The sequence below is a fragment of the Podarcis raffonei genome, chromosome 8 (assembly GCF_027172205.1).
Source record: "Podarcis raffonei isolate rPodRaf1 chromosome 8, rPodRaf1.pri, whole genome shotgun sequence".
Lineage (NCBI taxonomy): Eukaryota > Metazoa > Chordata > Lepidosauria > Squamata > Lacertidae > Podarcis > Podarcis raffonei.
The window spans coordinates 47,286,559-47,314,411 of NC_070609.1; the positions used below are offsets into that span (position 1 = coordinate 47,286,559).

General features: G+C 44.0%; 3 protein-coding genes across 10 annotated transcripts; 2 read left to right on the top strand and 1 right to left on the bottom strand.

Moving 5' to 3' along the window:
* The first annotated feature begins 1,026 nt into the window (after positions 1 to 1,026).
* GFOD2 (glucose-fructose oxidoreductase domain containing 2) lies at positions 1,027 to 10,642 on the top strand. Of its 5 annotated transcripts, none has more exons than XM_053399739.1 (3): positions 1,027 to 1,153; positions 6,774 to 7,119; positions 8,307 to 10,642. In XM_053399739.1, exons 2-3 carry the CDS (start codon positions 6,861 to 6,863, stop codon positions 9,194 to 9,196), a joined length of 1,149 nt encoding a protein of 382 aa, XP_053255714.1. In that variant the 5' UTR covers positions 1,027 to 1,153; positions 6,774 to 6,860; the 3' UTR covers positions 9,197 to 10,642. The 5 variants fall into 5 exon arrangements, with proteins under 5 accessions (XP_053255714.1, XP_053255716.1, XP_053255713.1 ...); XM_053399741.1 differs by having other exon boundaries at positions 1,044 to 1,158; XM_053399738.1 differs by lacking the exon at positions 1,027 to 1,153 and adding an exon at positions 1,174 to 1,298.
* Positions 10,643 to 11,292: 650 nt separating this feature from the next.
* Positions 11,293 to 18,479, bottom strand: C8H16orf86 (chromosome 8 C16orf86 homolog). Of its 3 annotated transcripts, none has more exons than XM_053399749.1 (6): positions 18,398 to 18,479; positions 15,353 to 15,472; positions 13,687 to 13,844; positions 12,931 to 13,139; positions 11,961 to 12,122; positions 11,293 to 11,671 (listed from the first exon to the last, which is right to left on the bottom strand). In XM_053399749.1, the coding sequence occupies exons 2-6, from the start codon at positions 15,467 to 15,469 to the stop codon at positions 11,517 to 11,519; spliced, it is 801 nt and encodes a 266-aa protein (XP_053255724.1). In that variant the 5' UTR covers positions 15,470 to 15,472; positions 18,398 to 18,479; the 3' UTR covers positions 11,293 to 11,516. The 3 variants fall into 3 exon arrangements, with proteins under 3 accessions (XP_053255724.1, XP_053255722.1, XP_053255723.1); XM_053399747.1 differs by lacking the exon at positions 18,398 to 18,479 and adding an exon at positions 17,208 to 17,324; XM_053399748.1 differs by lacking the exon at positions 18,398 to 18,479 and adding an exon at positions 17,068 to 17,301.
* An 81-nt stretch (positions 18,480 to 18,560) lies between these two features.
* Positions 18,561 to 27,639, top strand: ENKD1 (enkurin domain containing 1). Of its 2 annotated transcripts, none has more exons than XM_053399744.1 (8): positions 18,561 to 18,656; positions 22,649 to 22,831; positions 23,471 to 23,695; positions 24,221 to 24,393; positions 24,721 to 24,882; positions 25,316 to 25,485; positions 26,677 to 26,813; positions 27,164 to 27,639. In XM_053399744.1, the coding sequence occupies exons 2-8, from the start codon at positions 22,747 to 22,749 to the stop codon at positions 27,322 to 27,324; spliced, it is 1,113 nt and encodes a 370-aa protein (XP_053255719.1). In that variant the 5' UTR covers positions 18,561 to 18,656; positions 22,649 to 22,746; the 3' UTR covers positions 27,325 to 27,639. The 2 variants fall into 2 exon arrangements, with proteins under 2 accessions (XP_053255719.1, XP_053255720.1); XM_053399745.1 differs by having other exon boundaries at positions 18,569 to 18,656; positions 22,609 to 22,831.
* Positions 27,640 to 27,853: the final 214 nt, after the last annotated feature.

Here is a 27,853-nt window from a genome sequence, read left to right on the forward strand (position 1 = left end):
CTCTCACTAGCCTTAGATTGGGGTGAATGTCCAGGCAGGGGAGAGCTATCACCACTCTTCAAGAACACATTGCAGCCAGGAGAAAGCACTTGAGGCTGTGCAGCAGAGTCAGAGAAGGATGTGGAGGGCCACATTTGGTACTCAGAATTCAGGTTGCTCACCTCTGCCATAGGTGATAAGGAATTGCATACATGCGAAGGAAGCCCCCCTCTTTCACATACAGCATAAAAACACAACAGGCTTTCCGCCCCTCTTTAGCCAGTCCCCTCAGGTTAGTATAAAAAAGAAAAAAATGCATTCTGGTAACTTTTGTAAGCTTGTTGACAAGGTTGAAATAATACATTCCCTAGCAGCATGATATGCTTATTTTATTGCATTTCTATTACACCCTTTCATTAATGAACTTAGGATATGTCATCATTTACTCCAGCACCCCTGTTGTTGTTGTTGTTTTAAAAATCTTCACAACAGCCCTGCAAAGTAGAATAGCCTGGAACAACTCCAGCACATAGCTTCCTCGAGCACTTGCCAGAAGTCCAGCACTCCAGCAAGGCCCACTATAGACACCTGTCTTAGGTCCCTCCACCCCACACTGTGCAAGCCACCATTTACATTTTCTAATCTGTTTCTGACATAGCATCACTATGCAGTAATGCTGGCAATTGCGGAGGCAGCTACACCCAGGCACTGCTTTCCCTGCCCGCTTCCACCAACCACTTTATTTGTTGCATTTATTTATTTGTTGAATTTATAGCCCACCTTTTCCTCCAAGGTCCCCACCCTCGTTGAATCCCTACCACGACCTTGCCGAGGTTGGTTAAGCTGAAAGGCAGCGACTGGCCCAAGGCCACCCGGCGAGCTTCGTGGCCGAGTGGGGATTCGAACGCCTGTTCTGCAGGACCGCGTTCAAGCCAAGTGAAAGAATCGGCACTGCGCCTTTAAGAGGGAGCCGGCAACGTCGCCGCCCCCGCCTCCTCCCCGGCCCCTCGCGCTTGCGCAAGAAGGAAAAGCCAGATAGGTGGGAGGGGGAGAGAAATGTGACCTAGGCGGCCGGTACCTCGGGCAGTGCGCGAGAAGCCGTGCGCGCGCGCGCGAGCACTTGTAGCACGCAAGAGAGAGAGCGAGAGAGACCAAGAGGCGCTGCGGCCCTCAGGTGAGGTGAGGTGAAGGGGGGCGGTGGACGTAGATGTTCCTTACTCCTCCCTCCCTCCCTCCGTCATCATCATCATCACCACCTTCCTCCATGGGAAAGCGGGAGCGTCTGGAATCTGACTCTGAGGCGAAAATGAACGCGGGGTGTGTGTGTGATCGTGAAAGGCGTGTAGAGGAGGGAAGGAAGGGCGGGGCAGAAGCCGCGCTATTCAAGGCGGGGGGCAAGTGGGGTAGGTGAGGTCCCTGCACGAGGGAGAAGGGCTTCTTGTTGGCGCGCGCGCGCACACACACACGCGTGTTCCTTTATGCTAGGTGACAGACGACCTTGCGGACCCGTGTTGGTCTGCAGCCCAAGCAACAGTGAGTCTATTGGCGCCTTAAAAAGTCTTAAGAGGTTTATTGTGGGCTTCGTCCGATGCGTGAAGGATCAGGCGTGTATCGGGGCGGGGAACTCGAGGCCCTCTGAACCAGGCAGACAGTATATACAGTATGTATGAATGTGGGTGAGTGAATAAATCAAGTATCTCTATTTTTTATCATTGAAAGGCGGGTCCTGTGGCACCTTAAAGGACCCCATATTTGTCCGTCAGAATCTACTTTGTAAAAGATGCTTGAAGAGTGTGTGGCGAGGAGGGTGTTTTTAAAAAAATATAGGTTCGGAGAAGTAAACATTGGGGCCCAAAGGCAAAGAAATGTAAGAGATATAGCCTGTAACATTTCTATACAAAGCTCAGATGTATGCAGCAGCCATTCATGACAGCAGTAAATGGCAATTGTGTGGGAGGATGTGTATTGTGAAAGGAAAGGGCAGATATAAAGTGTGGAGGAAGTGAAGTGGGATATATGTGGAGGACAAGCAGAGTGGGAAAGTTTTAATCATATTGTTCATGAATTCTCTGTTAAAGCATCACAGGCAATGTACAATAAAGGACTATGTAATTATTGGAGTTCAGAACCTTAATTGGTAGTAGCTGCTTTCCATGCTTGTCACAGGTTTTGAAGAGAAGCACTTTCCATTTTTTAAAAAAGTACAACACGTAAATAGAATGGGTTTGACTAGGCAGAAGCTGAAAGAACTGGCCATAAGAATAGGACTACAAGCCATGAGGGTCAGCCGCATCGGAGTATGTGTGTAAAATATGTGAGGGTATGGTAGGAATGGGGACAGTGTTAGAAACTGGCATATATAAGCTAGGCACCAAATGGCTCCTTAAACCAAGGTTACAGTTGCCAAAACAGAATGTCTAGTCTTATTTTTCAAACGATGGACTGACTTGTGACTGATTATCAGTTAAATATCTGACTAGTTCAGATGACAACCTTGAGCTAGGTTAAGAACTTTGGGAGCTTAAAGAAGAAAATTAATTTTGCCAAAGTCACAGGAGATCCTGAAAGAAATAAAGTTGCTTCAGGTACAATACATGGAATTGATGAACCAGGAAATAGAATGGAAAATTAAACAAATGAGACAGAAGACATTTGAATCAGCAAACAAATGTGGGAAACTACTAGCATGGCAGCTGAAAAAAAGACAAAAATTAAATATAATTACAAATCTGGAAGTGGAAGGAAAAGATATACATAACCCAATTGAGATTAGAAACTGCTTCCAGAAGTATTTTAAACAATTATATGCACAAGGGCCACAGAACGAAATGGACATAGATCGATTCTTGAAGATAAATGGATTACAAAAAATTTCACAAGAAAGTAAACTTATGTTGAACTGTAAAATATCTGACCAGGAGATAGAAGGTGCCATCCAAAATATGCAAGTAGGCAAATCTCCAGGACCGGATGGGTTGTCTTCCTGCTACTATAGACTTTTGAAAGAGTGGTTATTGCAACCTTTGAAGGAAGTGTGCAATGAAATTTTGGAGGGGAAAAGGGCACCAGAATCGTGGAAAGAGGCTTACATTACACTAATACCAAAAACAGAGACTGAAAAGACTCAACTTAGGAACTACCGTCTCATATCCTTATTAAATGTGGATTACAAAATCTTTGCTGACATTTTAGCTAAGAGATTGAAAAAGGTACTGATTGAGGAGATTCATAAGGACCAAGCGGGCTTTCTTCCGGGTAGACATCTTTCTGATAATCTAAGGAATATAACTGACATTTTGGAAAAGTTAGAAGTGAACATAAATACTAAGGCAGTTTTGATATTTGTGGACGCGGAGAAAGCCTTTGACAACATTTCTTGGAGCTTTATGAAAAAGAACCTACAGGGTATGGGGGTAGGCCATGGTTTTGAGAATGGTATTGGTGCAATATATTCAGAACAAACGGCCAAACTAATTGTAAATAATGTGATTACAGAACAGTTCAAGATAGAAAAAGGGACACGACAGGGATGCCCAATTTCCCCTCTGCTCTTTATATCGGTCCTGGAGGTTCTGCTGAATATGATTAGAAGGGACCGGATGGTTAAAGGGATACAGGTCGGAGCAAAACAATATAAACTGAGAGCTTTTTGCAGATGATTTGGTACTTACATTACAGGAGCCAGAATCTAGTACTAAAAGAGTCTTAGATTTAATTCAAGAATTTGGTCAGGTTGCTGGGTTTAAATTGAATAAGTTAAAAACTAAGGTTCTTGAGAAAAACTTAACACCGATCGAGAGAGAGAAGTTTCAGAATGAAACAGGTCTGACTGTGGTTAAGAAAGTGAAATATTTGGGGATTAATATGACAGCTAAAAATGGGAATTTGTTTAAAGATAACTATGAAAAATGTTGGGCTGAGGTGAAAAAAGATTTAGAAATCTGGTCGAATCTGAAGCTTTCCTTGTTGGGTTGAATTGCAGCTATAAAGATGAATGTATTGCCCAGAATGTTGTTTTTGTTTCAAACTTTGCAAATATTGGACAAAATGGACTGTTTCAAGAAGTGGCAGAAAGACATTTCTAAATTTGTCTGGCAGGGCAAGAAGCCTAGAATAAAATTTAAGATATTAACTGATATAAAGGAAAGAGGTGGATTTGCCCTGCCAGACTTTAAACTCTATTATGAATCAGCAGCATTCTGCTGGTTGAAAGACTGGCTGCTTCTTGAGAACACAGACATTTTGGACTTAGAAGGTTTTAACAATGTTTTTGGTTGGCATGCATATTTGTGGTACGACAAGGTTAAAGCACATAAAGCTTTCAAAAACCATATTGTCAGGAGAGCATTGTTTAAGGTTTGGACTAGATATAAGGATCTTTTGGAAAATAAAACTCCAAGGTGGTTATCACCAATGGAGGCTAAGGCTCAGAGAAAACTTAATATGGAGGCCAAATGGCCAAAATACTGGGAAATTTTGGAACCAGATGGGGACAGACTGAAATTGCAGAGTTTTGAGAAACTGAAAGATAAAGTACGAGATTGGCTTCATTATTATCAGATAATGGAGGTTTACAATTTGGATAAGAAAGTTGGTTTCCAGGTGGAAAAATCTAAATTGGAAACAGAACTGCTAGAATCCAAAACTAAAACTTTGTCAAAAATGTATAACTTGCTGCTGAAATGGAACACTCAGGATGAGACGGTCAAATCTGTAATGATTAAGTGGGCACAAGACGTTGGTCATAATATTATGTTTGCTGACTGGGAACAGTTATGGACCACCGGGATTAAATTTACGGCATGTAATGCCTTAAGAGAAAATATTATGAAAATGATATATAGGTGGTACATGACCCCAGTCAAGCTTGCAAAAATCTACCATCTGCCCGATAACAAATGTTGGAAATGTAAGGAAAATGAAGGTACATTCTTTCACCTTTGGTGGACGTGCCCTAGGATTAAGGCTTTCTGGGAAATGATATATAATGAATTGAAAAAGGTATTTAAATATACCTTCGTGAAGAAACCAGAGGCCTTTCTCTTGGGCATGGTTGGCCAATTGGTGCCAAAGAAGGATAGAATTTTCTTCATGTACGCTACAACAGCAGCAAGAATACTCATTGCAAAATATTGGAAGACGCAAGATCTACCCACTCTGGAAGAATGGCAGATGAAACTGATTGACTGTATGGGATTGGCAGAAATGACGAGCAGAATCCCTGACCAGGGAGAAGAGTCGGTAGAGTTGGAAAAAATTTAAGGACTATTTACAGAAATATTGTAAAATTAAGGAATGTTGATGGTGTTGGATTGAAATTGAGTGGTTTCTAGCTGTAAGGTTATAAATGAATATAGATGGGAAAAAAGGGTTTGAAAAATAAGGTATTAATATAAGCTGTAATGCTTTAAGTGAAGGATTTGCTGAACAAATAATTTTAATTGGAATACGAGGAGGAGAAGTATGGGGAGGTCTGAGAAATTTGTTATGGAAAAGTACGTTTTATGAACTATATGCCTTTTTTAATGTTTTTGTTTGTTCTGTTTTTGTTTGTTTGTTTAACAAATTGGAAAATTTAATAAAATATTTATTTAAAAAAAAAGAAGAAAATTAATTTTATCCAGGGACAGTCCACATATATATTGGTCTATTCCTACCTCTTTTTCTTAATGGTGACATGGACCATTCATAATGTATGAATGCTCTTCACAACTGTGAGCAGGGCTGTCGGGTGGGGTAAGTGAAGACAGGCTACAACAATTAACTATAACGTTGTTGACTGCTCCTGCTCAGGCTGCAAAGAAAAAGCAATTTAGTTCCTGAAATTGATTATGACTGTGCAGATAAAATATAACTCAGACAATTCTACAAGATGTAGTATTAGTGCATGACAACAGTCAAAATCCAGTGATCCCCAGGCCTCAACAAGCACTGCTTGCTTGCTGTATGTTCTGGATATGTTTGACTGTCTGCTTGTAGGGCTGTCATATAAATAATGTGCACAATGTTTAACAGCTTTCTTGCCAGGCAGGTTGGTAAGATTTGTGATAGGATTTATGATTGTCCAGTCTTGCTCATAATTGTGGAGCTCTGTCTTGCATCTAATATATATGGTTATTACTTTTAATATAGCTCTTATTTATATAATCCCTCAAGGAAAATTCTTACCAAAGATTTCAAGATGATGTAAGAGCCAAAGGCCACAGCAACATGTATGGAAGGATATACCTCAAAGGCATATGAAGGCCATAAAATATATTATTCAAATGATAAAAATGAAGTGAGAATTTTGCATAGCATACTCTATTGCTGCTTATATTGTCAAAAAATATACTTTCAGTATCCACTTTTTTTCCTTTAAAGATATAATATCAAGTGATATTAGAAAACCTGAAAATGTCCTCTTTCTTAACATTTAATAGCTTGATCCTTTGGTAATTTCCAGTGCTGCTTCAGCTTGTGTGTTATATTTAAGCACCACCATTTCAGTGTTTTTTTGTATTTGAAGGAGTGACTTACTAGGGTAGAGGTAAATTACTAGAAAGTTTCAAACTAGAAAAACACATACTTGGATTTCCTCTGAAGGATACAATAGATATTTTAGTAAGACACAGTATATGTGAAGAATTAAAATATAAAGATGTAGTCTTAAAATGAACAGCTTCAAACAAATTTGATGTTGAATAACCAGCCTTGAACTGCACTTGTATTAGTGTTGACTACAAATAGCCACAGATTTATGCAGAACGTATAAATGGTTCCTTTTGCTTACACTTTATTTTATTCTGTTTTAGGAATTATGTATGAAACAGGATGCCAAGAAGCTTTGTTTTTATGCCTTAGTCTTGCCCTTGGGAACTGAATTGGAAAAATAATACAAAATGAAAATGCTTCCTGGTGTTGGGGTATTTGGGACTGGGAGCTCAGCTCGGGTGCTAGTGCCTCTGCTGAGAGCTGAAGGTTTTTCCATCAAGGCACTATGGGGGAAGACTGAAGAAGAAGCAAAGCAACTAGCTGAGGAAATGAATATTTCCTTCTACACAAGTCGGACAGATGATGTCTTGCTGCACCAGGATGTGGATCTGGTTTGCATCAACATCCCTCCACCACTCACACGACAAATTGCTGTGAAAGCTTTAGGTACCGTGCTGTTGATTATCTGAAACAAGTTGTGGTTATTTAAAATTCATCTCCCCTTTAATTGATTCCCACTTGTGTTCTCAGGCTGTTGCTGATTACTAATATTATAAAAATGAATGCTTCATTTTGGCACAGTATGTTTGTATCGTATCGTTGTCTCATGTTACATAAATTGGAGTGATACTTGACTTTCAGCCATCTGTGATATTACTACCACTTCTTCTACTTATCCCAAAAACATGTTTGTGTTTCATTCTTTTGCATTAGCTGATGGAAGGAGTGAACTCTTTTTGTTACTGTAAGGAAATTTTTAGTATTTGCTAACTTGACTTTGCTATTGCATATTAAACTAGGAGCATTGTAAAGGCAATTACAGCTAGATGCTCATTGGAAGAGCATATACCATGATTACTTGACTTTTTCTTTTTATAAGTATCAAGGTCTGTATGTTTCAGAAACATAGTAAACAGGAAGTAGAAAGGTAAAAGTATCCCTTGCCTAAGTTTCCCATTCCTCAAGTACAGTTCACACAGGATGGCAGATCTCCAAAACAAAAAATGTTTTTCTGCAGATTAGAGAGGGAATCTTACTGTGGTTAAACTAAATATCCACATTTCCACAGTCCCTCAGGGATTGAGTAAAATGCACCAACATGTTTCTTCAGCTTCACTGGCCACTGGGTGTCTGCAAATACCATATCTTGGTACTTAATCCTTGGTGGTGGGGAGCATCTCTCTAGAGCACTGATTGCCAACCTGGTACCCACCATTTGTTTTGCACTGCAGCTCCTATCTTCTTCAAACCAGTATGGTTTTACTGGTTGGGACTGATGGGAGCTTTAGTTTAAAACAGCTGGACATGGGCACCAGGTTGAAGAAACCTGATTGAATGCTTACTTTTGTAGAATATCTAGTGCCTCCCCAGCCTGGTCCCCTTCAGCTGTTTTGGACCACAACTGCCAATTCACGGCAGCACTGGCTGGGGCTGAAGGGACTTGTAGTCCCAAAACAGCTAGAGAGATGGGGTTTCTGCATTAGATGGTTGCACACATGGCTGCTAGTCACCCTTCCTTTTTCTGTACTTTATTAACTGAACAAGGATGACACTGTACAGACAGATAAGAATCCTCTATTTGCTTGAGACTGCCTAGCAAAATCTGAACTAAAATTTGTCTCCTTTATTCACAGGTATTGGAAAGAATGTCATCTGTGAGAAAGCTGTGGATGCTTTCAGAATGGTCACAGCTGCCAGATACTACCCCAAGCTCATGAGCATTGTAGGCAATGTCCTGCGTTTTCTACCAGCATTCATCAAGATGAAGCAGTTAATAGAAGAGCACTATGTGGGCAATGTTCTGGTCTGTGACGTGCGAGTGTACTGGGGAAGCCTTCTCAGCCACAAGTACAACTGGATCTGTGATGAACTGATGGGTGGGGGTGGCCTCCACACAATGGGGACTTACATTATAGACCTCCTCACTCACCTGACAAGTCAAAAGGCAGAGAAGGTTCATGGGTTACTGAAAACCTTTGTGAAGCAGAACTCTGCCATCAGTGGCATCCGCCATGTCACAAGTGATGATTTTTGCTTTTTCCAAATGCTGATGTCAGGAGGTATCTGTAGCACTGTGACTCTGAACTTCAACATGCCTGGGTCATTTGTTCATGAGGTCATGATTGTAGGGTCAGCAGGGCGCCTTATAGCACGGGGGACAGATTTGTATGGCCAGAAGAACACTGCTCCCCAGGAAGAGCTCCTGTTTGCAGACTCTTTGAATGTCCATGCAGGCCTTTCAGAAAAAGGATTCAAAGACATACCCCTTCTGTACCTCAAAGGGATGGTGTACCTGGTGCAAGCTCTGCGTCAGTCCTTCCAAGACCAGGAAGACCAGCGAACCTGGGATCCCAAGCCAGTTGCAATGGCGGCTTCTTTTGAAGATGGTCTCTATATGCAAAGTGTAGTAGATGCTATTAAAAAATCCAGCCGGTCTGGGGATTGGGAATCTGTGGAAGTAATGACTGAGGAGCCAGATGCCAATCAAAACCTCTGTGAGGCATTACAGAGAAATAACCTATAATAGAAATATTCCTAATGAGCAGAATATTGAATATGTGCAGAAAACTTTAACATGGATACATTTGTTTCATATTCAGGGGGTGGGAGGAGGTATAATGGGGAATTATAATTGCGGGCAAAACCTCAAAGGAAATCCTTTTGGTTTTTAAACTCATTTAAGAGCATTTTAAATGTTGCAGATTTGTGTCACTGTTTTTTTAAAGCTAAACCTTTTGAACTTTGTATTGTTAGGAAAACTTGAATTGCCCTTTGCACTTAGAAGTAGCTAAAACGAAAAGGTGGGATTTCTACCGTTGGGGACAAGTCTGTCTCCCTTCTGTGCACAGCTCATGTATTTTTGCAGTTTGAATGTAGCACTAGAGATGGTTGTTGAAGAACAGGAAGACAAGTTACCTTTTAGGATTCTTCTTGATGTGGTAAAAGTGAGGCAAATACAGAAGTACGGTCCTTAAAGAGAACAATTTGTAGTCTCTATAGCTCAGTATCAAACTAGGTGGTGGACATGTATTTTCCTGTATCCTCCCTGTTCACACAAAACCCCACCCCTGTTTTGTTGTAACAGTAAAAAAAAGTGTTCAGGAAAAGGCCACTGAACTCTCCCATGCCTTCCCTTCCTCCAATCATTTGTTCCAGCCATTTTGGTCTGTCCCTGGCTCTGATTCCAAAAGTGGGCTGGAAATGGAAAAAGTTGTTGGAGTAGTGGACTGAGAGGAAGAAAGTGTGCAAGGGGGGAGGATTGAGCATCCTCCTTCCTGCATTCCTTCTGTTATATTTTCATCCTATAGACTTCCTGCTTTACATATGAGCAGGGTTGACACACGAATGACAACCACATCCATCTAGTCTGTGCCTCGGTACCGAATACTTCCAATTTAGTCTCTGTCTTTAAGACTAGCTGTTCTAGAAGTCAGTTGAGTGCTGTGTGGCATTCACCTGCTGTTTGCACGTGCTGGTGCTCCTTTCCCATAGCAGAGACTGAAGGCCTCTTGCACTTCTTTTCCTGCATTCTCTCTTGCCCTGCTCAGTGCTGCCAAATGCCGCCAATGATTGCTTGGTAGCACAGAAGCCAAATCTAAGTCAGTGATTGTTGTTTAATGAAGCAGGTGTTTCATCTGTCAAGGGATATGAAGTTGATAAGAAAAGGAATATTCAACTGCTGTTTTCAGCTGCATGCTGACAGGGGTAGTTGATTTAATCGAACACCGGACAATGTTCCCTATCCCTTGTCCTGACTTGTATCCTGTGGGAGCTGTGGTGCTTCTTGCATAGCAGATCATAGTGCACAACTACCAGATCTCAGAGCTGCTCTTCACTAGGCTGACACTGAGAAGCAGTAGCTAATTTTTGTATAAATAATACTGTTTACTTGAATGTTTTTATTGTTTTCCTACTTCGTTTTCCTACTAGGTTTTAATCCTGTACGTTAATATAAAGCATTAATAAGCAACCTTTCTTGTGTTTTTGTAAATGGTAACATTATGGAAGAAAAACTAAAAATAGATAAAATCAAGAACTAGATCAGCTGTTTTTCTCTTCCCTGTGGAAAACACCCTATTTTTCTATTCTGAGTTTTTAAAATTATTTTTAACCCAAACCGCTGTATCCTTAATTCTAGTTGCAGATGTTGGTTTTATACAACTGGACTAACAAAAGACAGTGTGGACAGTGTTTTGTACTGGAAAAGTCCAAATTCTAGAGTAAGGGAACCTCCCAACTTTCTGTTTACAATATGTGGAATTTGAGAATTTAAATGCTTTGTCAAGACCTGTGAAGATAAGGAGGTCCACACTAGATAAGCAATTGGAAATCTTTGATTGGGTTTTTATGCAAACATGAGCAGATAGAAAAATAATTTAATGAAGGCTCTTTCTTTGATTACATATGTGAATTCTCTACTCGCCGCTTCCCATTTTGTAAGTCTTTCATTTTCTGGTGGTGGTGGTTGTTACTGTTATTGTTATTGTTATTGGGGGAGGTGAGGTTATGTGCTCTTCCTTTTCCTTTGATGGAATGCAAATATAGCCAGTTTAAAGAGGGGAAGAGGCACAAATGTCCAATTATTAGTCTCTTTCACCACCTTCCAGCACAGATGAGATATATTGTTGCCAGACTGAGTATATTTGTAAAGGATAAAATGGAGGTAGGGTATACCACCATTGTTGTTGTTTTAGAGGCAAGTGAGGAGACAATGCAAACACTTGACACCTTAATATAATCAACATTTGGGGAAATACAATTGGTAGCATAAAGGAGCATCTAGCAAAATGACTGTCTCAGGCCTTGTCTCTTGGAGGAGTAGCTAAGCATTCTGTTAGATGTTGCTACTTGTGCTGTGGCGACAGTGGTGGGACTAGGTGAGCGGCACAGACGCTGAGCATCTTATCAATGTCCACCTGAGTAGACTTGTCTACTTCAGCCTTTGCTGCAGCTCCTGAAGTGGCACTTGTCGGAATTCTCAGCTCTTTTCCTTTGTCTTCTGCAACAAAAAAATAGTCAATATGAACAATTGTCCTGTCCCATGAGCAGGTATGCAGAAGCAGTGTGATAGCGGACCAGTGGCTTTCTGAGCCCACAATGGAAGCTCTTGGAATTCTTTGACTAAAAATAAACAGGGGCACTACATGAAATAGCAGGTTCATCTGTCTTATTGGTCTCTCACAGCTCAAGTTCAGCTGAACCCATTGTTCTACTCCAACCCTTGTTGTGGTATTGGATTTGTGAAGAAGGAGCATGTGAAGCTCCCTTTTTTGTTCCCAACCTGTTACCTTTGAGTGGAGTTATTCTTGGTTCCAATGGGCCTGTCTTATTCTCTAGAGCAGAATGCACTTCCAGCGGAGGCAGGTCACACTGTTTGTCTGAGGGGCTGTTCATCTCTGGGTTATCATAGTTGATATATTGGTATAAGGGACGTAGACGCTGTGACTTTCCTACAAATAATGACAGTGAATGCTGGAAGACAGATGGCTTCTAAGGCAAAGGCTGTTGGTGAGATGAGAATGATACACACACACACACACACACACACACACACACACGTGTACGTTCTACCTAAACCTCAGCCCATTCTTTTCTTGCAGATGATGGTCTGCCCCTCTACACCTTGCTTCTATCTGCAGCTACCCCAGCAAACAGCCAGGCTTCTTGGTTCACATCATTGATGGAGCAGTAAGAACTTGTGAGGGTTCTTTTTCTGCCCCTTGAGAATGAACTGATGTCTTCCTAAATATAGCACAAGGACTTGGGAAGCAGAATTTTTATTCCCCTTATATTGAAATGTAGTTGAAGAAGTTATTACGAGTTCAAGCAGACACACAGCTGCCTGTTTTTGGTGCCTGTTTGTGCACTTTTCAAGAAGTGCTGGGAATTAGGGATGGTTTGGGATCATGGGGCTAAAGTTAGAAGTAATATCCATCCTGCTTGGAGGCCAGCTCAGAAGGATTTCCTGGTGTTTTGAAAAGCTGCAGCTAACTGTCCCCTTTTTCTATGTAAGATACATATATAGCTTTTAAGGGACTGCTACTTCTTCAACTCTAAGCCCACCAGCCTGTGCTGGTGATTGCCAGTATTAGCTGTGGGAAATATGATCATTCTGTACAAGCCAGTCATTCTTACTGTAGATATCACTAAGTTGAAACTAGTATCTCAGATGCATCAGGTCTCTCTCTTCCCCCACCAGGAATCATGCCCTGATACTGAAAAATCCTAGCTTGTAACTTCCCATTTCTTTGCACTCACTCTCTACACCTGTAGGCTCTGGAAGCAATGTGCCTGCTGTGCTAGCAGCTGGGACCACAGTGATATCCAGTGTGCTTTTCCTTTTCTTGGATTTCTTGGACTGTTTGGGCACAAGAGAACCTTCCGTTTTGGGGCCCTCTGTCTCCTCCACCCTTGGAGGGAGCTTCTTGAAATCGGCATGTTGGAAAACAAGCATTTCAGAATCGGTTCTGTGGGGGAGAAACAAGATGCAAGACGGCTGAGGAGTCAAAGGGAAAGGGGTCTGGTTCCAGTGAATGTCCCACAATCCAGTACAGGCCTTGGGCTCCATTTGCTGGAACAGGAGTGGGAAACTTTGGCTCCACAGACCAACTTTGGCAGGTAGATGGGACAGCCATCATAATGTCAGGGAAAGGCCAAGAAGGATCAGAGGGGCATGGAAGGGATGGTGTGGTGCTGCTGTTGCCACCAGCATCTTCACCCTGAACTAGCTGCCTCCCTTGCAATGCCAGGCTGCATTATCACTGGGCAGTGTTGGGAATGTTCCCAACTGTTCACTGGGCAGCATTGGGAACATAGATGGGAGGGAGGTATTTATGAAGCTGCCTTATAGTGGCCATTGCTCCATCTTGCCCAGTGCCAGGTATCCAGCACAATTGCGCAGAGGTTTCTTTCAGTTCTGCTTTCTGACATCCTTAAACATTTAACTTTAGTTCCTTCTCCCATGTGCTCTGCTTCTTTGCCGTGGGAAATATATGGAAATCCATCGTGACCTACTTCACCATTCTTGCTTTAAAGCCATAGGTTGCTAGCCAGGCCTGGAGCACAGGAACGGATTTCAGATGCCTGAGTTCTGTAAACAGCTCTTGGTGCCTCTGGATCTCTTCCTCAAACAACTTGGCATGGAGAAGAATCCCTTTCCCATCTTCATGCCACTGTGGGAAGATGCACATACTCAGTAGAGAAGGCCAATGGCAAGAACAAAACCCTGGTTTCATGATCCCTCCAGAGGTTTCTTGGAGACCACAAGAAGGGGAAGCTTCCAGCATTTCATATTAAGCAAGTCATCTGCCACCTTTGGGCACCACATCTCCTAAGTTCTATAAGAGAGGGAAATGCTTTCAGAATAGATCATGGTTGTCATAGGGCAAAAGTGGGGAACTTGTGGCCCTCCAGATCAGGCCCAGGGGCCTCAGCCATGCCACTATTCACTACCTTCTTGCTGGGTCCACCTCGCTAAGCCCCCCTCTGGAAATCTGAACTAGTCCTGTTACAGATTATGTTGGGACTACTGTTCTGACCTCATATCACTGGGCATGCTGGCTGGGGCTGCTGGGAGCCGGAGTCCACTAACATCTGGATGGTCAGGGTTTTTTTTTAGCCCAGTGTTATAGTAAACACAAAATAAACCACCCTGCACCCCTGAACAAAATTTGGAGAACTCTAGCAAGGTAGCATCACTGGAGAGAACAATGGGTTTCTGATTCCGAAAGGCACAACTTGCTTCTTGCAGTGGGAGAAAAATTTCAGTGGCACCATATCACAGAGAGAAAGGCTCCAGATCCTGATGAGGCTGTTAAAAAAAACTTAAAAATCCCAATCTGATGTTGAAGGGATTGGCTGCCTAGAAAAGGCATATAATTTTTTTAAAAGGGCAAACCCAGTGGAGGACGCTCTCAGCTTTATGGGATGACCTTGGAGTAATTCTTTTGGGGGAACAAAGGGCCACTATTGGGAGGGATCAAGAGCCATTACTGGGAGGGATCAATGACCATTTTTGTGTGTTACCATCCTTGGTCAGGCAGTTATGAGCAGGTAAGTTCTTGTCTCAGCACTGCTAGGTGGAGCACTGGATCCCTCTGAGCTATGGCCCCTTGCCTCAGCAGTGAGGCATCTGCTTTGCATGCAGAATATCCCTAGTTCAATCCCTGCCATCTTCAGCTAGGACTGGGAATGTCCCAATAGAAACTCAGGGAAACTGCTGCCAGTCAGTGTAGGCTCTGTTAAGCTAGATGGACCAATGACCTGACTCTGTAAAAGGCAGCTTCCTTTGTTCCTATGGAATATCTTTGTAGGGCTGCTGCTGCTTGTTAATTCCCTGAAGCTGTTTTTAACAGAGGCAGCATGGTGCTTCATGTGGGTAGCTGACAAACACCCACAGCCCTGAGAGGTAGGTTAGGCTAAGAGACTGTGATTGGCCCAAGGTCAGCCAGGGCGCTTCATGTCTGAGTGGGAGGATGTGAACCCTCGTTTCCCAGGTCCAAGTCCAACACTAACCACCACACTCTCCAGAACCATGCTTCTCTCCAGACATTTCTGCAACATGATCTTTACTTTCCCCTGCTTTACGAGCCTGTGGTATGTCCTCAGTGTCTGTAAACAGGATATCCTGTGCTATCTGCATCGCCTTCTTTTTCTCATAACTACAGCACTCATCCTTTACCTCCAGTGACTTGATGGTGGGGTTGTCCAGGGCTGCAGCCAGCTGGAACAGGAAATGAGGAGGTGCTGCCTTCCCACCTGTTTTCTTGTCATTGGGGATCCGTGCAGAACCAGCCATTGACTGCAATGGAAGAAAGATCAGAAATCACACATCTGACACAGGCCTCTGCTTATGTTCAGTTTAGATTTTGGATTCTACTGCTTTTAATATGTAGGGTTTTGTGTGTGTGTTTTTTTAAAATACATTTTAATCATCTTCTAAAATCAGACTTTTGATTTTGTATTGTAAGCTGCCCTGGCGATCTGTCTGAAGGGTGCAATATAAATTTCTATAATGCTATCCTATTCTAACCTTTACAATGGGGTAGCAAACCTATGGCTCCCCAGATGTTGTTTGACTCCAACCTCCATCAGCCCCAGCTAGCATCGCCACTGGTCAGGGATGATGGGAGCTGTAGTTCAACATCTGGAGGACCACAGGTTTACTGCACCTACTTTACACTAACTCTTAAGACTGGATAATAAAATACACCTATCTATTCATACTGATTTTTTTTTTATCAGTGTGGACTCTTCTGTAACGAAATGGAGTCAGTTATGAAATTCTAAAGCTTGTAGAAATAAACAAACAAATGGGGGGGGACTAAAGCGAGGGAGAGAATTGAGTGGTTGTTATAAATACCGCAACTTTTAACTGGCACCTGAGCAGGCTTTCCCCTCTCCTCCCTCATCTCTCTTTCTTTGTGTGGCATGTCTTTTAGATTGTACAGCTGAGGGTAGAAACAGCCTTCTTGCTGTTGTTCTTGTAAACTGCTCTGATAGTCTTTATAGTCAAACACTGGGGTAAAGGGTGCTGTAAACAAGTAAATGTTGTAAGCTGGAAGAGGGCATGCAGACTGGCTGGAACCTTGCACAGGAGCACTCTTGCAGCCCTGTTATTCCAGCTTTTTGGGGTGGTGAGGCTAACAAATTTCATCTTGCCTAAGGCCACCCAATGAGTAAATGGAAGAGGCAATAATTTAACTGAATTGCAGCTCTGTCTCTTTTCCCTCTGCCTTCCTCAGGTGCTCTCATTATTATTTTGCACTCACATTCTGAGTGCAAGAAAGACAGGTAATGAGGATTTAACACTTGCACCAATTTCTGTAGCACTGACCGAGTCTCAGAGAAGGATTGTTCAATAATTCTGGCATCCTATCAGTCTAATAACATTTCCTGTAGCCTTTGATGTCAGCAGCACTCTGCAGTGGATGGCAGGCCTCTTGTTTTAGTCCTTGATATGCCACAAGGATAGGCAGTTTCTCCCTCATGCAGATTTGCCCTTAAAATTAACTAACAGATGCTCCTTCCTTCCTCCCTTAACTGAAGCACTCCCACAGGGAATTTTGTTCCATGCTAAGGATGTCAACAAGGTCACCGCTTTTTTCATCTCTTGGTTGCATCATGAGTCACAGAGGTCTGATGGAATCTTAAAGCCTGAAATCCTAAATCTGATCAAAATCTTAGCTTTAAAAGTGTTTTCCCCTCCTTTCTCGTTTCCTGTTGGCCCATAGCTCTGAGAAAGATATAAGCTAAGGATGGGACGTAGTCAGTGGACAGAAGAATCACTGTCATTTCTGCATATAAAATGCTGATGATTCCTGAGCACTGTTTCTTTTCTCTGTGGTCCATGAGACCATTTTTGTGAATGAAACATGTACACCACATCATATATACCTTTTATAATAACCAAAGACCTTCTGTTCAGATTTCCCTCTACTAAAAACACCCTGGGGACTATTATTGAAATGGAGGACTTGAACTCAGTGAATCTGGGCAGTTTGCACACAATGGTAAAATAAGTATGTGGCCCCCACCAAGGCTGTGGCACTCTTGTCTAGACAAGAGTGAGCTCTTATAGGGGACAGTCTGCTCTGTCTTGTGGTGACCAGTAGGCCCCTACAAGCATTGCTCTGCTTTCCCTTCATACCAGTTGCTAGGCTACACAAGGACTGTAGCATTCTGTTCATTCCATTGGTGGTTGGTTGGTAGACTGGCTGGTAATGGTCATGTTTTGTGTACCCACTAGTGATGCTTGCTGTGCAAACCATCTTGCTTAATGGATATAAATATCTTCTGTTTTCCAAACAGCTTAACAGTCTCTTAGATATTGCATAGTGCCATAGCACATGAGCTACAAATGTCAGGAGACCAACAGAGAGACCAACTGGCTCCATCCATTGGCCAGTGAAGCTGCCATTGGTTAAGTGTTTGCTTTCCTCTCCCCTCCTCATTCCTTTTGCCTTACCTATCACATCTATAATTAGACTACGATTCTGCAGGGAGGGACTATATTATTTTTAAAATAATGGTACAGCACCTAGAGGTGTTCATAAATAATAGGAAGAATAGCATAAGAAGATATTTGTCAGATGAAAGGCCCATCTACTAGTCCACCATACAGTTTTCCACAGTGGCCAACCAGATGTTTTCAGAAGCCAACAAGCAGAAGGTGAGTGCAATACCACTCTACTGTTTCCCAAGCAACTGGTGGGAAGCAAACTTCTCACTGGCATCTGGTTGGCCACTGTCAGAGGATGCTGGGCCAGAGCTTTAAAAAAAATTAACTGAGTTGTTGCCACCACCAAGAAAGCCCCTTCCTCAATACCTACCAACTGTATAACTCTGGAAAAAATATGATTGGATATGGGTGTGTAAAAGCTTAAAAACAAACACTTTTTATTCTTTTTCCAAGCTACTTAAAGTTGAGCTTTTCATCATTGTTATTATTAACTACCTTTATAGCAGGAGTTGTCTGGAAGGCTCACAAATCAATAAAATACAACATCAAGATACTAGATAAAACAATGGAAACTAGCAAATTAATTAGTTGGTCCCTCTTATCAGCCCCTCCATTCTACTAAGTCTGGCTCACAGATCTGGGATAGCTTTCTATCTCGGGTGCTTCTCAGAAACCTATATATTATCTGTTGCGGATGAAAGGAGGAGCTTGGCCACATTTGGTAGCATCGAAATTCTCCTGCTGGCGAAGCAAGCATTTGCTCACCCGCGGTCGGTACTCCGAGAAACAATGCGGGCGCCGTTTTGCTCGCCAGAGATACGCAGCGCTCGCTCTCCCCAGCGCTATTTCGTGGAGGCTCGAGAACTACACTTCCCAGGAGCCTCTGCCCTTCGTCCAACCTGCGACAGGAAGCGCCTGTTGCTTAGAGACAGGAGGCGGGGAGTACAACTGCCAGGGATTTGACTCCCGCGCCGCTTCTTCGGAGAGAGCCGCTCAGTGCCGCTGGGCAGAGGAGACCAGAAATGTGAGTGAGGGGCTGCGAAAGGGGCGGAGCAGCATGTGGGCTTTCCTATCTGCTTAGCCGCTCTGAGGAAACAGGGTGCCGGACTAAGGGGGCCTTCGGTCTGATTGGGCAGCGCTCGCTGTGAAAAGGCGGGGGGGGGGCTGTGAAAACATGCGCGTGGCATGGAAAGTGCACGGGGAGAAGTTGCTTTCCCTTCCCCTCGCAGTGCCAGCGACAGGGGTCCTCCGAGGACGCCGAGCGGAGGGAGATTCGAGACAAGACAAAAGGAAGAACTAACGGGCGCAGCGCATAATTCAACTTTCAGGGATCAGGCCAAATGCCCATCTTAGTTCGGTATCCTGTTCTCACAGTGGCCACGGGAAGCTCAGCAGGCAGGACCTGAGCCCAACAGCGCCCTTCCCACCTGTGGCTCCCAGCGACTGGCCTTCAGAAGCACCTGGAAGAAGAGCTATGGCCTTTGTGGCTAGGAGTTATTGATAGCCTTACCCTCATTTCCCTAATCTCTGTTAAAGATGTAGAATTTGCTGTCGGGAGAGGCGGTGGCCACCAGCTTAGACAGCTTCAAAAGGTTATTAGTGGCTCCTCCCATTGACAACTTTATATTATTTCTGCCATCAGAAGCAGCATGCTTCTTTGAATACCAGATGCTGAGGAGAGTGAGCTCGTTGCACTCATGTCCTGCTTGTGGGCTTCTCCTGGGAATCTAATTTACAACTGTGGAAACAGAATTATGGGCTTGGTGGTCCTTTGGTCCGATCTACCAGAGTTGCTCTTAAAGAGGAAAGGAGGGTAGATCATTTAAAACATCTCCACCTTTCATCAAGAGGATTCCAAGGTGGCATACAAACGTGTCAGCAAAACTACCCATAGTGTCCTAATGAGCATCATGGCTTGGTGAAGATTTGCATCTGTCTCCCATCCCAGCCCCCAAGTCTTAGGCCCCATCTGCACTATACATTTAAAGCAGTATCATACCATTTTAAACAGCCATGGCTTTCCCACAAAGAAAGCTGGGAGGTATAGTCTGTAAAAGAGTTGTTGGAAGACCCCTGTACCCCTCACAGAGCTGTAGTTCCCAGAGTTCTCTGGGAAGAGGGGCTGACAGTGAAATCACTGAATTGTAGCTCTGTGCATGGAATAGGGGGGTCTCCTAGTAACTCTCAGCACTCTTATCAAACTACAGTTCCCAGGATTTGTTTTGGGAAGCCATGACTATTTAAAGTGGTATGATACTGCTTTAAATATATAGTGCAGATAGGGCCCTAGTTTGACATTCTAATTGCTACATCCGTGGTAGCTCTTATTTAAATTATGCCTTAACTGTGAAGGGAAGGGTGCATTCTTGCTTTATGAATTTAACCTGGGTTTGATGACCCATGGGCACTGTATTTTCAAAAAGGATTGAAGTCCACCCATCCCTGACTTAAAGGCTCATATGAGATGATACTTGTGAAGGGAGTGTGTTATATTTGGGAAGAAATGGAATAGACTAGCTTTATGTGCTCTTTAGCAACCTCAGTCTTAGGCACCCAGGATCAATTCTTGCAACCATTTCGGTTGTGACTGGTTGCTTTCCTTTTCTTATCTGTATTGGTCTGTTCTTGTGGCAAATGGTCTGCCTGAACCATTGGAAACTGCTCTTTTCATTAATGGCTGTACGGTTTCCAATATGAGTTCAGGACTGGCATACAAAGCTGCAGTTTGTCTTTGTGGCAAAAGATTCAGGCAGCCTTTTTCCCGTCACGTGTGCCCTAATGCAGGTAGCATGTGTGAATCAGTCTGGATATTATGTAATTTGGGACTTGGGGACGAACAGATCATGAGTTCTTCTGCCTGAGTCGTACCAAAATGGGCTTTTGTCATGTTGCAATTGCCTTTCCAGCTACTTCCCAGGCTTGAACCAATTGCCCCTTAATTGCACTGCAATAATCAATCCTAAAGTCCTCCTTTCCCTCAGTTTTAGGCTGCTGCAGTTTCCCTGATGTAGGGCAAAGGAGCCTTTCCAGCAGCTTGTTTGTACTTGGCTCCTAACAGCCGTTTGCCCTCCAAGCCAACAGAATAAACACATTCTCTGTGCTGTACCTGGAATGAAGCCAATAGTGTCCTGCTAAGCGCTCTCGCGCCCCCCCCCCTTTTAACTGAGGTGTGAGGAAGGCATTTGGCTTCCTATATATGAAGCAAGCTTGGCTACGGTTGTTTAGCTTCAGCCATCCCTTCTCTACAAAAACAGCAACAATCTGCTTGAGTGTATCTTACCTAGGTGCTGAGGTAGGATAGTCAATGTGCAGAATGTGCTCTGGGAGCATCTTGAGGTGAGCGTTGGGAAGGTGATGGGAGGCAGATGGCTGCTCGAGAGGTTCCCCCCCCCCCTTGCCGCCTTTTTGCCCGCTTGACTGCGCTGACAGCTTTGTGATGTCTGGCACTGTGCTTCAGCCGTGATGGTTGCACCTGTTTTGAGTGGGCAGAATTCCAGGGTTCTGTGTGTAGCTTTGGGGTGTGATGGAGGTGTCACTGCCTGTTTGGAGGTGCATAGGAAACATTTTGGAGGTGAGATCCATGGTAGGAAGATAAAGCCAGATGTTTCCCTTGCTAGCTGGCACTGAAACAGAGGCTCCTCTTAATGGTGATAACCCAGAGACTTGGGTTCTGTACAGCTCCCAGGAGCTTGGCCTTTACCAGAAACACTTGGCAGCGCTGAGGCCTATTTTACTGTTGCTTTTCAAAGATATTCTCACGTGTTGTATAAGCAATTATATCTGTGTCTGAAAACATGTAAAAACAAACAAACAATGCAACTGGTAATTCAACACCAAGCTTTTAACATAGTTGAGAAAACAAACTGATTTGTCCGTTAGTATTGCTGTGTTGCCTCTTTGAATGCTTCAGGCAAAAACCAGACTGTAACTGATGCATCATAGTGATAGCTGAGTACTTCTATCCAGTAAAATAAAAGAGATTTGAATTAAAAACAGGAGAATGTGACAGAATAAAAATAAAAGGCAAGCTAAAAATAACTCCACAATAACAATCAAATAGCAGCAATTAAACTTTAAGAATACAAAATTTAAAACTCCAGGAGATACTGGGTAGTTTTATTCTTTTTATATCTCAAAATACATGAGCATTATATGCTCAAGTATTTTGAGGGGAAAAAGAACACCCTTATACAGCCTCGGATTAAGTATGGCTTACCTGCCTTACTGCTGAGTAGACTTGTATAGGGTTGTACTGTATTGTTTTAGTCTGCATTGTAAACTCTTTTGGAATCATTATTATGAGTGATTGCAAATGGTGATCATAAGTAGTTGCTACTGAAAGCCTTAACCTCCGTAAATTTGTCTTTTAAAGCCGTCCAAGTTGGTGGCCACCACTATATCTTGTGGTAGCGAATTCAATGGCTTAACCATGTCTGTGCTGGGACTACTAGAAGAACTTCCTTCTGAAGTTACACCCAGAAAAAATATACTTATCATACGGGGATTCATTATCAATCTAGACACCATATTCAGAACCAATTGCGCATCCTGCTTTTTATAGGCACATGTATACTCCCATGCCCTTCTGCCAGCAGGTGAAGACTTTCTTATTCCAACAGCCTTTGGGGAACTCACTCATTTTAAGGAAAGGACTGGGGCTGTTTTGTATTCTGTTATAATTGTCTGTATATTTTAATAGATCATATATATAGTTAGTTAGCTTTAATTCTGTATTAATGTTTCATTGTTTTTTAAATTCTGCCTCTCGCCTCATGTTTTTAGCTGTTTCTAATTTATCTGTAAGCAGCTGTGTTTATCCCTCGGGAAAAGGCGGGACAGAAATAAATATAATACAAATGTGTGCTTTATTGCAGTAGTTAACATGTATGACATGATAATAGTAGCAATGTTTCTATGACTAGCATGATGTGGGTGATGTGAAATAAAACCAACACTGAGGATATGATGTTGTTTAGTTCCTTGCAGCAGCTTCCCTACAGTTTCCTGTTCTTCCAGATAAATTGGCCATGCTTTGCCAGTGACTTTGAAGGAGGAAGAACTAAGGAAAGTGAGATCTTGCAGTTCTTGATTCCTGGTCTGGAGCTGAGGCTGAGATGTCAGAGGGGCCCTCCAGGATTACGGGGCCCATTCCCCCTGATCCCTCCCTTTGTCCCGATTACTACAGGCGTCCCCTATCAGGTGAGTGTGCTGTGTGATCCTGGGGTACCCTGGTAATCTCAGTGCATAATCAGTTTTCCTTTTCACCTTTGGAAAAGAGAAGGATCCATATTTTTCTCTGTAATGGGTAGAATTCTCTAATCACTCACTAGTTCTTGCTGACGTCAGGGGTGGGGAACCAGTGGTCCTTCAACTTGTTGGTCTGCAACTCCCATTACCACTGGCCATTGGCTGTGCTGGCTGGAGCTGATGGGTGCTCAGCGGCATCAGGTTCTGCACCCCTAATAAAGGACCCTTAAGAGAACAGTAATCAAGCAGCTGCTTGATACTAGAGGTTGAGCTGGAGCAGGCTGGGGAGGACACTGGTCAGGAATAATTTGGTCTAGAAAAAGTGCTAATTTAGGGTGACAGAATGTGTAAATTCTCGTTCTGTTAGGAAAATAGGACCATAGGAAGCTTCTTTTTCCCAAGTCAGATTATTTGTCCTTATACCCCAGTATTGTCTATTCTGACCTGCAGCAGCTCTTCAGGGTCCTGGGCCCAGGGTCTTTCCCATCGCCTCCTTTTAACTGGAAGTGTTCAGACATTTGACCTGAGAGCTTCTGCATTAACTTTATCTCTGAGCTGCAGTCTTTCTCGACTCTCTTTCTCCATCTTTAGCACGAGGGAGACTGGAAGGGAACTCTCTGAAGCTGGATCTGCTCCCCGGCCCCATTCCTCCAGAATGCAGCCTCTACCCTGAATGCTACAGTGCCCGCCTTGCTCACCCTCCTCCACGGATTAAGCCAAATGCCAAGGATATTCTAGAGATGGGAAAGAAGGGCACAGTGGGAGCTCTCCTGCAGCTGGATGGGATCTCCTTCTTCCAGGAGGTGACACCTAAGCGTAAGTGTGGTCGCAACATGGGGACAGATGCCAGCCTGCTGTTGACAGCATTAGGGGTGGTGTAGCAGTTAAAAGTATTTGACTGGGACTCAGAAGACCCCGGTTCAGATCTACACTCAGCCATGAAGCTCACTGGGTGACCTTCAGGCCAGCCACTGTTTTTCAGCCTACCCATCTTAACAGTGGTTACAGTAGGTTTCTTCACCTACAGCAGTGATAGGCCATGTGGCTATCTCCCATCATGCCTGATGGGATGATGGAGGCTAGGACTGATGGGAGTTGTAGTCAACAACATTTGGAGGGCAAGACTTTGGCTACCCCTGATTTGTGGTGTAATCCTGGCTGTACAACCTCTGTAAGACGGAGAGAAATATGAGTGCTTGTCTCTCTACACATGTTACAGGTGAGCTGTCTATTTTATTTTATTTTTTACAAGGAAAACATAAGGAAGTTCAAGGGAGAGAGGCTTTTGTGCCTGTAGCTCAAGGATTGTAGGGCAGTGTTTTCTTTTTCTTGCCAATGCAGGCAAAGATCACAAGGACTACGAGAAGGAAAATCTGAGGCGCATGCGAGAGATTCAGCGGAAATGCAGAGAGAAGGAGCAGGCTCGGGAGCTCAGCCAACCAAAGCCTGTGAAGGCCCTGTGGAAGTCTCAGAAGTATGAGAGTGTGGAGTCTAAAGTCAAAGCAAAGCTGCAGGTATTTCTACTACTGCTTATTGGCAATACATTTTACGTGCTGTCTCTCTTTCTGTCTGCCGAGAGGGAAGTGATGCAGGGCGTGAGCAAAGAAGAAACAGATGGGATTGTGCTGATGGCACTCTCAAAATTCCAAATGTGCCCACAGATCTGAGAATATTGGCAACCTCTGTCTGATGTCCCAGTTTAAAACAACGTAGGTGGTGGTCATCAGGAACAGGTGCAATAGACTGTGCTGAAGGTTGATCAGTGATGTTCTCTGGGTTCTTCAGTCTATACCCGTCTGTGACTGTGCAGTAATTCTTCCTCCTGTTTTCCTCTTTCCTAGGAGAGTCCTAGTCCTCCAAATCCAGAGCATCAGAGATACTTGAGAGCCTATTCGCGCTGCGGTGCAGGAATTCGTCCCTGCAGGTCACCGTCTCCAAACCCAGCCCAGTCCGGAGCAACAGCAGATGCAGCAGCTGCAAAATCACAGAATGGGAGTGTCAAGGTGGGGGGCGGGGAGATGCCCACCGGTGCTGATGCAATCTGCTTTATACTTCCATTTCCTCATGAGTGGTTAGTGCTTTAGCCAACCTCCTCCCAACCTCTCCATTCCAGGGGTGCAGTAAATGATGGAGCTCTGTGGTGTCCCAAGGCAGAGGGAGGGACATTTTTTGCAGTTGTGCATCAGGTTGACTTCCAGCACTTCCAAAGCACTCTTGGAATGTTTTTTACTTCTCTGTGACCCCCAAATTATTTTGTTTCTTTGATCTAATGGGGGGGATATTCCCTCCCCCTGCCACAAAGACATGATCCGTGCTTTCAAAGTTGGCTAGGGGCTAGGAGAAATTAAACCAAACCTGTCCCTAGTCTATAGAAAAGCAACGTTTCCTGACACCCGAAGCTCTTTGCCTACCAGCTCTTTGACCTTCTCATTACAGAACCAGGAGGAGGGTCAAGGGGTGGACTTTGTCAGCCACAACGCCCGGAACGCCAAACGGGCTCAGCTGCAGCGCTCACGCTCATTGCAGTCGCTGACCGAAGTGCTGGAGCAGAAACGCAAGGATCAGGAAGAGTACAACGCTAAGCAGAAAGGCCATGTCCCCCACTAGTAGGTATCCAACTCACCCCTGACCCACCTGGCTTCAGTATTTATTTGTTTCAAATACTGCTATCCATGCTTTTCTGTGTTGCAACAGGCCTCCGAGGCTACTTGGAAGAAAATAAAATTAATACCCAATAAATATAAGGTTGAAAAAGAAAAGTAAAGAAATCAATGTTCAACCTTTCTACAAGACTGCAAAGTGGTGTCACAAGTTTGAGTATCCCTTCCCTTCCCATAGAAAACTAGCATGTCAAGGAGAAAGCTAAGTGAGAGCTGTTCTCCCTGACATAGTAGCCTTACATATGCGGTGAGTTTGTTGTTAAAGGGAGAGTTTTCAGTCATGTGATCCACCACCTGCGGTCTGAAATGGCAGGAACAGATTTACCATCTCAGACACAGCAGTCTGTCTGGCATGAGCACCAGAAGTAAGTTTGGGAGCATTCTGCCCATGTGCAGGACTGCCATATAAGCATGATGGCATCTCCTATCAGCTGCTGAATTTAGGTTTCCCAGAATCTCTGCTTTATTTTTTTGAGGAAGTTTCTAGCCCCTTTTGTTTGTGATTTGAAATAAATAAAACAGTATTCTGAATTGGAGATTCTGCCATTCAGGATGGATAAAATGGGTGGGGTCACAACTCTTCATAAAGATATAGAAGGGAATACTTACTTCTGGGTGCAGCTCTGTTCTTGGATTCCCAGGTTTTGTCTGCACCATAGAATGCTTTTATTGGCTTGGGCTGATTGGCCAGCTATACTCACTGCTGAAAATGACGTGGCTATCCTCATTCATGCCTTGATAACTTTGGGATTAGACTACAGCAATGTGCTCTTTGTGGGGCTGCCCTTGAAGACAATTCAAAAACTTCCGATGATTTGGAATATCTCCACCTAGTTGGTGAGAGGTACAAGTCAGGGTTGCCATGTTATGCCTGCGTTTGAAACCTCCTCCTGGAGTTTCATTTCTGAGAGGCTGGATTGATGGCCCTGACTGCAGTAAACACCACATCTCTTCCTGCCCCCTGTCCCAACTTCTCTTCTGTTTCTTCACCACTTAATTGGTTTGTAGGACCCCGAGGGGAGAGACGTGAGGCTAGGCCACACTCTGTTCCTTGAAGTCTGAGGTGCTGTTTCCTCCTAGCTTTCTCTGCCATTCTTTCCTCGCCTTAACTGATATGCTCTTTCTGCTGTGATTTAGCCTGATTGAGAGGAAGGACCACTGGCGCAAAGAGGCAGAGGAGCGCCAGCGCAACATGCCTGACCCCTCCATGCCACCTGGCCACACCATGATGCCAGAGAGCCAGCGGTTGGAGACGCTCAACAACCTCAAACAAAGTAAGGAGGGCAGAACGCAAGACATGTGAAGCTGCTTCATGCCGGGTTGGTCCAGGATGGTCTAGTTCAGGGATGTGAAACCTGCCACCCTCTAAATGTTTTTGGGCTCCCACCACCCCCAGCCAGGGTGGCCAATGGGCAGCGATGATGGGAGGTTTAATTCAACAACATCTGGAGGGCCACATGGCCCCACACACCTGGCAGAGGCTCTATGGAACATAGGAAGATGTCTTATAGCAAGTCAGGTTGCTGTCCATCTAGCTGTATATCTAGCTCAGTCTTGTCTGCACTGACTGAATTGAGCAGGCATCCTTAACTGTAAGCTGGTCACTCTTCCTCTTCACTCTTAGGCCAAGAGCGCTTCCTGAAAGACCTCCTGCTGCTTCCAGTGCGAACTGACACCCTCAGCGTCCAGAACAGACGTGCCACCCTGGAGAATAAGCTGTCGCAGATCGAGGAGGCACTCAAAATATTCTCTCGGCCCAAAGTCTTTATCAAGCTGGACTCCTAGGCAGAGGCAAGATGCTCCCTTTCCCAGCCTTCTCTTCTGGACTGCAATGGAGAGGAAAGGTCTCTTTTTCCTTCCTTGCTCTTTCACTCAGCCAGAAATCCTCTTCCCCCTCTCAGCCATCCTTGCTGGCTGACTCAGTGATGCAAGCTTCTGCCCCACACTTGTGTGGCTGACCACTCTCTGGTGCTTGCTCTTGGCACCCAGCCTCTCAGGAGCTGGGATGCAACAGAGGTCTGCATCATACCTGTCTGCTTGTCTTGCTTCACACCAAGGGTAGGGAGAATCTGTGGCCTACCAAAAGTTGCTGAACTTTGATTTCCAGTGTTCAAGGGTGATGAAAGTTGTAGTCCAAACTGCATCTGGAAGGCCACAGGTTCCCCTTCCTTGTTCTTCAGGCAAAAGGAGTAGGTTGCCAAAAAGGAGAAGGGATGGTTTGTGGTGGAGGGGAGAGAGAGGTGCTTGGTCTCAGAGGACTCTGGCCGTTGTGAGATCTGTAAATCCTCTGTAACCACAGCTTGAATTCGCAGAG